The sequence below is a fragment of the Patagioenas fasciata genome, chromosome 5, assembly GCF_037038585.1.
Source record: "Patagioenas fasciata isolate bPatFas1 chromosome 5, bPatFas1.hap1, whole genome shotgun sequence".
NCBI lineage: Eukaryota > Metazoa > Chordata > Aves > Columbiformes > Columbidae > Patagioenas > Patagioenas fasciata.
In genome coordinates, this window is record NC_092524.1 from 22945511 (window position 1) to 22959117 (window position 13607).

Here is a 13607-nt window from a genome sequence, read left to right on the forward strand (position 1 = left end):
CAGTTCATCACATGTTGTTTCTGCTGCTCCTTCCTCCTCAGGGGGTGAACTTCCCACACTCTTCCCCTGCTCCACTGTGGTATCTCTCCCACAGGAAACAGTTCTGCCTGAGCTTCTCCAGTGTGAGTCCACCCTATGGGCTGCAGTTTCTTCACAAACTGTTCCGGTGTGGGTCCCTTCCATGGGGTGCAGTCCTTCGGACATCCACTTGCTCCACTGGCTGCAGATGGATATCTGCTCTGCTGTTAACCTCCATTGGCTGCAGAAGGACAGCCTGCCTCACCATGGTCCACCATGGCCTGCAGAGGAATCTCTGCTCCAGCACTTGGAGCACCTCCTCTCCCTTCTTTTTCACCAACCTGTCTGCAAAATTGTTTAAACTGGAGTTCACACTGGAGTTCCAGCCTGTGCAGTACAGCAGCATGAAAACAGTAGCAATGCCCTGGCCATCTGCCAGCACAGGCACTAACTGCTTTTATCAATATGTTTCCAGGCACAGCAGAGTAAGAGGATAAGCAGCACAGCAAGCAGCAAAACCAAAAAGCAGCCACCAACGAGCACCAGGCTCTAATTTACAGTAAGGCTAGCAAGCCCCACAGCAAGCACAGAAGCCTGCCAATTAATAACTAAACAGCAATAACAGCTATAATTTGACCTAACACATTCCAGTCAAACCTGTCATTATCTCGAACTCTTTGAGACTCACACTGGGTGTCAAAAAGGCTGGTTTAACCCCAGCCAGCAACTAAGCACCAAACAGTCACTCATTCCCCTGTGGTGCGACTGGGGAGAGAATCAGAAGAGTAAAACTGAGAAAACTTGTGGATTGAGATAAAGACAGTTTATTAACAAAGGAAAATGCCACACACATAAGCAAAGCAGAAAAAGGAATTCATTCACTATTTCCCATCAGCAGACGTGCTCAGCTGTCTCCAGGAAAGCAGAGGTCCATCAGGCATAACAGCTACTTGGGAAGACAAATGCTGTAACTCTGAATGTCCCCCCATCCTTCTTGTTCCCCCAGCTAACATATGGAGCATGATGTCATATGGCATGCAGTATCCCTTTGATCAGTTGGGGTCAATTGTCCCACCTGTATCTCCTCCCAACCTCCTCTCCGCCTGCTTGCTGACAGGTCAATATGAGAAGCTAAAAAGCCCTTGACTGCTTAACAACAACTAAAACATCAGTGTATTATCAACATCCTTGTCATACTAAATTCAAAACACAACATTATACCAGCTAACAGGAAGAAAATTAACTCTCTCCCAGCTGAAACCAAGACACTTACCCTGTCTCAATTCACCCTTGGGACTAAAGTCTCAATACTCAATCAGCAAGTTGGTCAATGAAGACTTAGACATATGGGGGGCCACTTCAGGAGATTTTGAAAGAAGACACTAAAATGCATAAATACGTAAGAGAATATTTTAATCAGCAATTTGATTAAATCTACCTTAGGCTGGCTAACCACAGGTCATAAAAAGCTGTTTTAAGGTTGTAATGAAATCTTACTGAAAGTGAATGTGAACGCAAAGAGGGATAAAACAGAGAAGACCCATAGCAGTCTCAGTAACAACTTTCAAATGCATGTCATAAAATTATGTGTTTCCTAGTAATTTTAAAGACAACTAAGAGAATTTAAAAATACAAATACTACAGGCTTAATTAAAAAAACAATAATACAGCATGAATGAATCAACAGTTCAAACAATGCTTTAAACCTTATACATAATTAGAAGGGGTCATCCTCACTTTTTTTCCCCCCAAGAACATATACTATATTATACTAATATATACTATTATAACTTTCAGAAATGGAGACCTAGAAAAAGTTATATGATGTAGCAGTAGAGCAGGATCAACAAATGCAGGGTGTTGAAACAGAAATTTTTAAAGCACACAAACAAAATATCACATTAGTTCTCCACAGTTTTTTTAAAAATCCTTTTTTTGCATCTGAATTGTCATCCGTCCTACTGTAGCATTTGACAGGATTCATAAACAGCAATGATTGTTCGGCATTTCATTGTTCTTTTAATTCTTCTTTTTGAACGTGTTTAACAATCAAAACTGTCTGCCAATATCTGTCAATCAGTCGAGTATAACAGCACCCCCTTCTGGTTTTAACACTGTGAGGTGGAATCTGGAAATCCCGTCTCATGAAAGAAACCTGTATAGGAGAAGCGAGATAAAAGTGAAAATACTCTAAAACTAGGTCTTTCATAGTAAAAAATAGGCAAAGGGATATTAATTCCACTATAATAGCCGAACTTATTCAATTTCAGGGGCTGAGGAACAATTTTAGAATGGTTCTTGCAGGTCACGAGTTAGCCCTATGCAGGTGTGGTAGCCCGCACATCTTCATCACTCCAGCAGCACTCCAAATACCTGTTCATGCAGAGACTCAATTTACAGCAAGTCTCCTGTCCCGCTGCTTCTTTCTCTAGTGTAGGCATAAAGGCTAATGATCCAAGTACCTGTCTGTTCTGGGCTCACGCTGCCCGAGCAGCCATTTGTCATCTCTTCCAGTGCAAACGTGGTGAGTGGAGAGGATTATCTGATGGACAAAATCTGGGCAACAAGCTAGCCTATCCTGTTTAATTAGGCCACCACTTTGGCCTATCATCTCCTTTATAATCTCAGTACTGGTATCTTTAAACTTACCTATATCTTCAAGAAGTGTCCCAGACTCTCAAATGTTACACTACCACTGTGTTTTGCCATACTGGGCTGTAAATTGCTTGTGGGAGAATTGTTTCAGGGATCCTTCATGCAAAGTACTGATAGATCATATTATCTGTGTGCTTTTACTTCAAAATATTTGCCATGAAAGCTTTCAAAACATTGATCATTGCTACATTAGAAAACAGAAAGTCATCGTAATTTGCTGCATGAGGTAAACAGGTGACACTAATCAATGAAACTTAATCAAATTGCAACCAGCCATTTCTGCAGAAGGAAAAAAAAAACACAACCCACCACATAAAATAGTACCACTGAGATGGACTGAAATCAAACCTGGTCCTGCAGGCTGAAGAACAAAAGTAAGTCTATTCTCTGATTAGAATAGCTTACTAGGCTGGACTTTTTTTTTTCTCCTTTTTCTCCTTTGGCTTTTTCTAGTAATGCTTGATACAATTTAGTTTTAAAAAGTAATTGCACTCTGTGCTGTACATGGGTGCTAAAATATGCACAGGACACAACTATTAACATATCTTTTTGTTGCATTGTGTGGTAAAGGAGCATTACTTCAGGCATAAATAACAATTGCAGTGGTAATGGTGTGGGAGTGTGGGAGATGTACAATACTGAAGTTGCCTGAGTGGGAGAGCAGCCTGAAGTAATGGTGTCATCTGTAGCCTCTCCTTCCAAACAGATCATCTCTACAGACAAATTCACACCTGAATAAAAATGCTGTTGTCATTCACAAGATCCCGTTTTCTCCTGCTGGATGTTTTGAAGGATCTAGCCCGTGTTGCTTCATCTGCACTGCGATATCAAACAAGTAATCATAACACTCACACCTAAAATTAAAAGAAAAGTGATGTGTAAAGAAAGGCTCAAATCTTACCATATTTTATGAAAACTAGTAGTTTTCTTCCTTTACCTTTACATCACCAATGCGACAGTCTGATTGGACAGTTCTATTGTAATTTCGTTCCTTTACTGTGGCATGGAAAGTGCGTGGCATATTTGCTACATGATCCTGATTTGCTGCATTTCCATCAGTGAATAAAGAAGTAGATTAAAAAAATGGGACTAGGGAAGACTACACAAACTGTATTGGCAGGTGTCATATAAAAGCAGAGATTGCCTGCAGATTTCATATGAGGAGGGACTTGTCCATGTGAAACAAAAAAGTTGGCAACCCCGTTATCTAGCACTGGTATGAAAAGAGAACCAAGCAGTACAATCATGGATTAATGCATTCTCAAAAGTTCCCTATACTTTAATTGAGGCCAGAACTTAATGTTCTGAATCATTGTCCAGGGGCTGGAAATACACCCCACAGTAAGGTCATTAAGATTTTAAGGTATAATAGCAAAAGATACCACATTCCTAAATTGTACTCACATTGTTTTGGCTTTTTCCCATGTTTCTCCCCACACATAAACTCCGTGACGTCTGACCAATACAGCACAAGAGTCTGGGTATTTTTCCATTGCACGTGCCATTCTTTCCTTGAGATCCTTCTCTTCTGGTGTATTCTCAATAATGGGAACCACTAGTGTATCATCATATCTAAAAGAAAAATGAATGTTCATATACTTAAAAAACCACTGTGTTTGGATCTAAGAAACAGATTCTCCTTCGATTGTGTAAAGATGTTAACAAATTCTCAACCCTAATGATTTTACGCTCCTCTCTCATGAGTCACTCTGTAACATAAGAACTCTCAGGAACATCTCTCAGTCCCAAACATATGCTATGCTGCCAATATCCAAGCAACACTAGAGGCACAAAAATAAAATAACACTTTAATGTATTAGGCGTAGCTGTTTGTTCATGTATCAATTTCGTTGTTGAGTTCCTTTACAACTTTTTCATACTCTCTTCATCCTGTATTGGCATCACCTACAAGCTTTATCTCAGAGTGAATTATTTAAAAGAATCATGAAGAAAGAAAGAAATTAAGCTATTGCTGGAGAGCAGGAAAAAAAAAATATTCAAGTAGTCCAAAAAGCCCCTGGAAATAAGATATACTTGTTAAGGCATATAAAGAGAAATCAGAGTCAACACATGAAAAATAAATTGTCTGTGATGGAGTCACTGGTGAGCTATATGTGATCTTAAGAGAGCCTGAGAACCCCAGTTCAAGAGACAAGATGATGCATGCTACTCAGAAGATCTTGCCTAAGAGTTTCTGCTGAAGGAGAATTGGGATATTTGGCATTGTGTGAACCCTAATTAACACTGGCAGAAACTTGTTGAAACAGTTCTAATAAGTCTCCAGTTCAGGTCCAGGTTTACCATTGAGATCACAGATATTTCATGAGTAGATGCTAGTAGCACTTGTATAAAACACAGAGAGGAAGCAATAGTAAAAAAATTACAGTCTGTATTTTGAATCAGATATTCAGAAAATTAAAAAGTCTCATCCCTTACAGTTTTCAATGCTCCTGCTTTCCCAAGGAAGTCCATAAAAATAGTGAATGAAGAAAATGAAGTTGTAGATCTCTAGATTTACTTTGACTCTTACATATTCTGATCATTAAAATCAGATTTGGAGTGTTTCCTACTAATGAGGCCAAATGAGCTAAGGGACTGGTTTGCTACGTTCTGCTTTCTACTTGGATGTGAGTTTGGAAGCAGGTATAAATACCATAACTGATTCCTAATCATAACTATAAGCTTTTTATCAAGAACTAAAATCTATAAAACCCCAAGAATACTCTGAATGAGTTAAATACCTGATATCTCTTTAGTTTTACTGAAATATAAGCAGCCTATGTTTAGCCAAACCTCCTTCTGAGACTTTCAAAGCTATTTACTACAGATCTTTTCTCCTTCTACTGAAATCAAAGGTAAAGCTATTCTGGCATCACTGGGATCATATTTAGGCCAACAAATACTTCTGACTATCCTATCTGTAGCATTTTTTTAGATAGCTTCTGGAAAAGGCTTATATAATTAGAAACAACATATTGTCAAACCCTTTTTTGAAAGATCCTATTCTGTACTATGAAATTGATTTTGAATTCAATGGGGAGCCTTGTGTGAGGTAAGACAGTGGAATCAGTATGGATGAATATGTACTTAGGAACCATGTAATCTGGAGCTTTGATTTCTTTAGTTTTCCTGGTAAATTAACAGGATGACATGGGACAGCACAGAGACATGGAACCCAATAAATACAATGTCTCCTGATTAACATTTCGGAATGTTTGAGAATTTGAAATGCATATCCAAAAAATAAAACTGTAGTGTATTTTTTTTAAAAAACAATGTTGTTAGACTATTCAATATAAGGAATGTCTTTTGTCACTTTAAAAATACAAATGCTAATGCTGACAAGAAGGTAAAGCTGGCAAGTCAACCTAAATGGAATAAAATATGCCCAGGCGTAAAGTCACATGCCAGACAGAGGGCTTGCTCCCTTGCCAAAGGGCAACAGTTTCTTACAAAAATCAGCATTAAAAAGTGGAAAGAATTTAGCATTCCAATTTTTCATCTAATTGTGACATATTATATAAATATTGTTTGTGGATCTCAATTTAACACTCTGTGGGTGGAGTCCTCAAGACATCACACATAATTTGGAATAACACATCACTTAACTCAGAGCTCATCCTTGAAAAGTAGTAACATTATCTTTAATGAGTTGTTTATTCTGAATTTTCTTTCAAAGTCTGTCAAGTAAAATCTGAAATTCTCTGCTCCTACAACATGCCCTAAACTAGCACAGGCAGTGATATGTAAAGTCCACCCAAATGTAGTTTGTGTGTTATCAATGCGACCTAATGTTGGTTGGCTTCAGTTTCAGTTTAACATTGTATAGAATCATAGAATTGTTCTGTTTGGAAAAGACCTTTAAGATCATCAAGTCCAATCATCAACTCAGCACTGCCAAATCCATCTCTAAAACAAGTCCCTAAGAATCTATACATCTTTTAAACACCTCCAGGGATGGTGATTCAACCACTTCCCTGGGCAGTCTGTTCCAAAACCTGATAATCCTTTTGGTGAAGAATTTTTTCCTAATATCCAACATAAACCTCCTCTGTTGCAACTTGAGGCCATTTCTTGTCATCCTATCACTTGCTACTTGGGAAAAGAGATCTACACCCACCTCGCTACAACTTTCTTTCAGGTAGTTAAAGAGAGTCGTAAGGTCTCTCTGAAGCCTCCTTCTCTCCAGGCTGAAAAATCCCAGTTCCCTCAGCCATTCCTCATGAGACTTGTGCTCTAGACCCCTCACCAGCTTCATTGCTCTTTGAATTCACTCCAGCACCTCAATGTCTTTCTTGTAGTGAGGGACCCAAAACCGAACACAGTATTCAAGGCAGGGCCTCACCAGTGCTGAGTACAGGGGGACAAGCACTTCCCTAGTCCTGCAGGCCATGTTATTCCTGATGCAAGCCAGGATGCTGTTGGCCTTTTTGGCCATCTGGGCACACTGCTGGCTCATATTCAGTCAGCTGCTGACCAACACTCCCAGGTGCTTTTCAACCAGGCAGCTTTCCAGCTGCTCTTCCCCAAGTCTGTAGCACTGCATGGGGTTGTTGTGATTCAGGTGCAGGACCTGACACCTGGCCTTGTTGAACCTCATGCAATTGGATCCAGCCTGTCCAGATCTGTAGAGCCTTACTACACTCAAGCAGATCAACACTCCTTCCCAGCCTGCTGCTGTTTTACTGGGAGTGCACTCAATTCCTTCATCCAGATCACTGATAAAGATATTAAACAGAACTGGCCCCAATACTGAGCCCTGGGAAATGCTGCTCATGACTGGCTGCCAACCGGATTTGACTCCATTCACCATAACACTTTGGGCCTGGCCATCTAGCCAGTTCTTCACCCTTCAAAGAGTATGCCCATCCAAGCCATAAGTAGCCAGTTTTTCCAGGAGAATGCTGTGGGAAAGTGTCAAAGGCTTTACTAAAGTCTAGGTAGACAACATCCACAGCCTTTCCCCTCATCTACTTACCAGGTCACCTTGTCATAGGAGGAGATCAGGTTAGTCAAACAGGACCTGGTTTTGATCTTTAGATATTTGTCAGGACACAGCTCTTTATTTGGTTTGTTTCTGTAGCTCAACAGAGCACAGTAGCTTTGACATTACAAGACTTCATCTCAGATCTCTTCCATAGGCTTGAGACCTTCTTAAGGAAAGCCAATGACTGAGGTATTTCAGAGGTCTTTTTACTTCTTATTCCTAATACTTTATATTACACACTTTAACACACATAACTCAAATGACTTGTCATCTATTTATACTGCTGAAAACAAATGATCAAGCAGCACGCCTCTTTTCTTAAATACAAAGAAGTACCGGTAACAGCCTCCTGAAGTACACTTCTGGATTCCTTTTATCATCTCCTGATGGGTAATACTGAACTCACTCCCTGGGTAAAGAAGGGTAGCCATAACAGCAGCCTTGGAATGAGTATGGATCACTGCACCTGCCCCTAAGAACAGATAAAAGAAAGAAAAAAAAAAGAAAATAGAAAATATTTTTAGAATGAATTTTGAAATGTGTCTATTAAGAAAACTTTATTTACCTAATCAATTCATTTCCTTTGGCCAGACATCTTAGCAAATGGTGATCTACTGTATTATAGGAAAAAATATATTGCAACCTAAATAAAGGTATGAGATAGTTAGTCATCTATAAAGGATAATTATGGATTGTCTTAGGACACTAGTGTTAGTAAGTGACAAATTCCAGGAGAGAAACTACTTGTAAAAATTCAAGGAGAAACACTACTTGTACATTTCTTTACATACTACAATGCTTGAAACACTATTACTTATCAGAGTTCTGAGATTATAACGAATTCTCAAACTTATTTGTGAGATGAAATTTTAAAGACTCTTACTTTCTTTTCATGCTAGTATTTCTCTACAATTATCCACTGATTTTCTGAAAAAAAAATTTATTGTAATCTTATTGTGTCATGATGGAAAGATAGTGTCGTGGTTTAACCTGAGCTAGTAATATAACCATGATAGCCGCTTGCTCACGCCCCACCCCCGTTGTCCCAAACAGGGGAGAGAATCAAAGGGGATGGGAGAAACTTGTGGACTGAGACAAACACAGTTTAATCAAATAACACTAATATACTACTAATAATAACCATATACATATATATATATAATAGACTATAAAATAAAAGATACTCAACGTAATTCCTCACAAACTCTGTCTGCACCACGCAGTCAGTTCCAGGAAGCAGCACCCTGGTGCCGAACAGCCAATCCCAGAGAGAAAAAGGCAGAAAGGACCAGAGATCTCCGCAAAGTGGCAGGATGGCAAAAGGTCGAGCTAACCAAAGTCCCAAACAGAACTCACCCAAACAGGTCTCCATTCTGGCTCCAACCAAAGCCTAACCGGAAGAACCCAACTCTTCTTAAACATGAAGCATGACGCTAATTGGATGGAATACTCTTATTGATTAGCCTGGATGTCAGTCAAGGTTTGCCTCATCTATGCCCCCCTTCCTAGCTGCCTCACACCTGTTGGCAGAGCGCTCAGAACTGTCCTTGGTTCTCAGACCAGAGCAATTAAAAACATTAACTCTGTCCCAGGGTGTTATCTTCTTGTTCTCAAACTAAATCTAAACAATTATGATGCCAGCTACCAAAAAGAAAGGTTTCTAACTTCAAGAAGGAAAATTAACTCATTTTCAGTCAAACCAGCACAGATAGGTAGGCAATATTTACAATTTACTTACAAAGTTTCCATATGAAATGAGTTTTTCTGCATTACATGTGTCTTGTGCAGGAAGATCAGAAAAGACTCCCTAAATCCTTTCTAAAGTAACAGATGGAAACCTTCACAACAGCAAAACCTCTTTATTACTGTGCACCTACAAGAGAAAAGTTTCGTATTTCTTTCAACCTATCCATAATCAAGAACATTTGATCACAGCCAGTGGTTGTAAAGGGATCTAAAACACAGTTGCTGAATAGGCAAAACTACCAGTAAAAAAAAATGCTACCTCCTCCTGCAATCTATTGATCCACTGCAGCAAAAATTAGTTCTGAAATGATGACCATAGGTCTAGCTACATGAGAAGACTAAAATGTAAACAACAGTCAAAGGTGGTTACCACAGATTACCTCCCATTGTACCTATTCTTTCGCAAATCAATCCATTTTACAGTTTCCTGTTTATTTCACTGCAAGAATAGAGAATCACAGAATCATTTTGGTTGGAAGAGACCCTTAAGATCACCAAGTCCAACCATAACCTCAACCTAGCACTAAACCATGTCCCTAAGAGTCTCATCTATATATCTTTTAAACACCTCCAGGGATGGTGCTTCCACCACCTTCCTGGGCAGCCTGTCCAGCGCTTTACAAACCTTTCCGTGAAGAAATTTTTCCTAATATCCAACCTGAACCTTCCCTGGTGCAACTTGAGGCCATTTCCTCTTGTCCTATTACTTGCTACTCAGGAGACCAGCATTCTCAATGCTACAACCTCCTTTGGGATAGTTGTAGAGAACAATAAGCTCTTCTTCAGGCTAAACAGTCCCAGGTCCCTCAGTCACTCCTCATAAGACTTGGGCTCCAGACACCTCACCAGTCTTGTCACCCTCCTCTGAACTCTCTCCAGCACCTCAACGTCTTTCTTGTAGTGAGGGGCCCAAAACTGAGCACTGTATTCAAGGTCGGGCCTCACCAGCGCTGAGTACAGTGGGACGTTCGCTTCCCTAGTGTATGGTATTGATTTTTAATTTTGTGGATATGTATACACAGTGTTTCATCACTGAACTAAAAACATTTGCTATGCACCTCTCATAGTGTAGGCATTCATGAAAAGAGGTGTGCACTGGCTTTTCTTTAGTTTCTTGTGCGGTGGAGGACCACTGATATGCTGTTCATTCATGTCACAAACAAACATATCTTCTGCCTGTAAGAAAGCAGAAATTATTTTGACCTGTGATGACTCTTCTCAGGAGACAAATATATACAGCGCATATTTAATATAGAATGTGATCTCAACTTTGTAAAAGTGCTGTAATGCACCACATTTATACTAGCTTTTAATACTGTTTACTGACATTGTGAAATGTGAGTTAATATTAGGTACTCTTTTTATTCAGGCTGCTGCCAAGCAGATATTTGTAAAACCAAAGTTTCCTTAGAAAGGAGACAGCCTGTATCTAAGAAACAGAGAATAAATCAAAAGGAAAAGTAGTAATTGATTTAAAAAAAAAAGAAATGTAGATGTACTTTTCCTTCCCCCCTTAAGAAATCAACAAAGCACATGAATTAAACCTCCATATAGTATAATACAGTATAACCTGTAGAACTAATTTTTTAAGCCTTGCTTTCAGTGGCTTTACATCAATGTTGCCTTTGCAGCAATCAGCTATTCATAATAGTACATAAAATGTTTCAGGACAGCAGTAGAATTTTCTTCTTTAACGTTATTCTAAAAATCAGCAGGAAATACAGTTGCAAGAGACTTCCTGACTCACTGTGCTCAGTCCACTGCTACTGCTATCAAAGAACACAACCATCACAGCCTTGCCATGTTATGCTTTTGCTTGACTTGCTAGCATCTTCAGGAAGCACTGCTGCAAAATCCCAGGTTTCCATCAGTGAAGAGATTCCTTTCACTTTTCATTTTATTTATCCTCAGATCTATAAAACAATAAATCCTTTCCACATATTCTATTCTGGGGGAGTTCCTGCTGTCATAAAATAGTTTTCATTTACCATTCTCCCCTCCACTTATATTGTGGGTTTTTTTCTGGAAAGGACAGATAGAGGAGGTCATCTTTCCACAGGGAGAGTCACTCAAATTAAAATAGAAATAAGGTGTTAATGCTTAATTACATGTGTGCCACAATAACTTGAAATGTAGGTAGACCACTATAAAGTCATTCAAGCTTGACAAAGAATAAAACTGGACCTGAGTCATGTTTGAATTTCACAGTCTACTGTGTTAATTTAAAGCAAAGAGATCGTTAAGACTAATCTACACTGGCCACTGAAAGACATGTTGGCTTGCTATGTTAGTGGAGTACTGGACAAAATCGCCAGTTGTTTCGATACAGCAGTACAACAAGTTTATAACTTTACATAAGAAAAAATCAAACCCTAAACAAAGGTATGTTCATCTATCTCAAGTTGAGCTCTGAGGTAAAAATACAATTCAACATACCTGTATTCTTTCCTTTTGGACTCCTGAAGGAGCAATGTAGATTTCATTCCTAAGAAAAGTTACAGACAGGGAAAAATAGATAAACACAGGGCTGTTCAACTGCACAGGCTTTAAAGGTCTCAATCTACTGAAAAGGAAATAGCAAATGTAGCCCCTCATAATTTAATAACTTTCTTACTCCTTCTAGAGATTGACGTGTAGACGGTTTTCAAAATAAAACTGAATCATACAAGGGCATTTGAAATCTCTAAATTGCAAGGGTACAAAACCGTGCTTTCAACTTGCCAAGAGATTTGAAACACACATAGAAGTGCAGCCTTATTTTTCCTACACATAAAAATACAAAGCCTTCCCCTGCAATAAGTCCAAACAGGAATCCCCAGAATTTAGAATAAAAATGGAATAAGAGAAGTTGCAAGCAGATGCTGGTCTATAAAAAAACAGGTGACAAAACTACTACTTAAAAATCCAGGATACCTAAAACCAATATTAATTATCTGTAGTACTGTACAACATAAATAAGTTTGGTTTTTGTTATATTTGTGTACTTTAGGTTTTTCATGCATTTATATGTTTATTTATATCGATAAAAAAGATAACACTAATTCAATGCAATTAAATCACTGAAATTCAAACATTAGTGCATCACTTCTTGCAAAGTTTACATGAACAAAAACAATGAAAAATTGATTTAAATTAATATGATTTTAAGATGGGATCTGAAATATTTTAAATTGTAATCACTATTGAGTTTCAGCAGTAACATATCAAATTCAGGAGCAGAGAGACATCTAGTGAATAATTAGTCAAGTTACAGATACATCTTGTAAGGACCACAAGATGTTTATATTTCTGGAGAAGAGCACTTAGAAGAGCAACAAAGTTGGTGAAAGGTCTAGAGCACAAGTCTTATGAGGAGCAGCTGAGGGAACTGGTGTTGTTTAGCCTGGACAAAAGGAGACTGAGGGGTGACCTTTTTTGCCAAGCAGAGAGTGATGGGGGACAAGAGGAAACGGCGTCAAGTTGCGCCAGGGGAGGTTTATATTGGATATCAGGAAAAATTTATTCACTGAAAGGGTTGTCAAGCATTGGAATAAACTACCTAGAGAACTGGTTGAGTCCTCATGCCTGGAGATACAAAGATGATGTTTAGGCACAGCACTTAGGAACATAGTTTAGTGGCGAACTTCGCCGCATTAGGCTTATGGTTGGACCCGATGATCTTAAGGGTCTTTTCCAACCTAAACGACTATGATTCTAGCTCTTCCAAAAATACAACTCTTATGATGATGTACTCTTCATAGCAGTTAAACACCTGTGAAGCACATCAAAATGTGGCCTTAGCATATTTGTAATTTTCAATATTCATGATTAACACTGCCAACATTGCATTAATTTAGATTTAATTCCTTTGCATAAGAAAGATGATTGAGAGTGCAATATATTGAGAAATCAAGTTGTAATTTGGCTACTAATGAAACACACGCATTTCTTCTTAAAACATTTTTTTCTCTTTTTTTAGAAATTAATCACAAAGGGAAAAATCTGATTAAGAAATACCTTTGAAATACAGGACACCTGACACAGAATTCTAGATTCATTTCTAATATGCAATCCCACATCCAAACTGGCATTTTTGAGTAGCTGATAAGAACTGCACAGTGAGTAATGCTGAGTGGGATTAGCTGGTAAGACTAGTTGTTAGCATTTCAACCAAATTTCAATTGTTCTTTCGTTATTTTCTATGTAACAATTCAAAGTCTGA

General features: G+C 38.6%; 1 protein-coding gene across 2 annotated transcripts in view; it reads right to left on the reverse strand.

Moving 5' to 3' along the window:
- Nucleotides 1-826: 826 nt before the first annotated feature.
- The window catches only part of APIP (APAF1 interacting protein), a 30443-nt gene continuing 17662 nt past the window's right edge, over nucleotides 827-13607 (reverse strand). Inside the window, exons 3-8 of one of the 2 annotated variants that reach the window (XM_065838541.2) lie at nucleotides 11843-11891; nucleotides 10465-10582; nucleotides 7997-8132; nucleotides 4078-4245; nucleotides 3405-3527; nucleotides 827-2173 (exon numbers count right to left, since the gene is read on the reverse strand). In XM_065838541.2, the coding sequence (XP_065694613.1) occupies nucleotides 3428-3527; nucleotides 4078-4245; nucleotides 7997-8132; nucleotides 10465-10582; nucleotides 11843-11891 (571 nt within the window). In that variant the 3' untranslated portion in view covers nucleotides 827-2173; nucleotides 3405-3427. The remainder of the gene's footprint in view (nucleotides 2174-3404; nucleotides 3528-4077; nucleotides 4246-7996; nucleotides 8133-10464; nucleotides 10583-11842; nucleotides 11892-13607) is intronic. The other variant, XM_071809079.1, reaches the window with a different exon arrangement.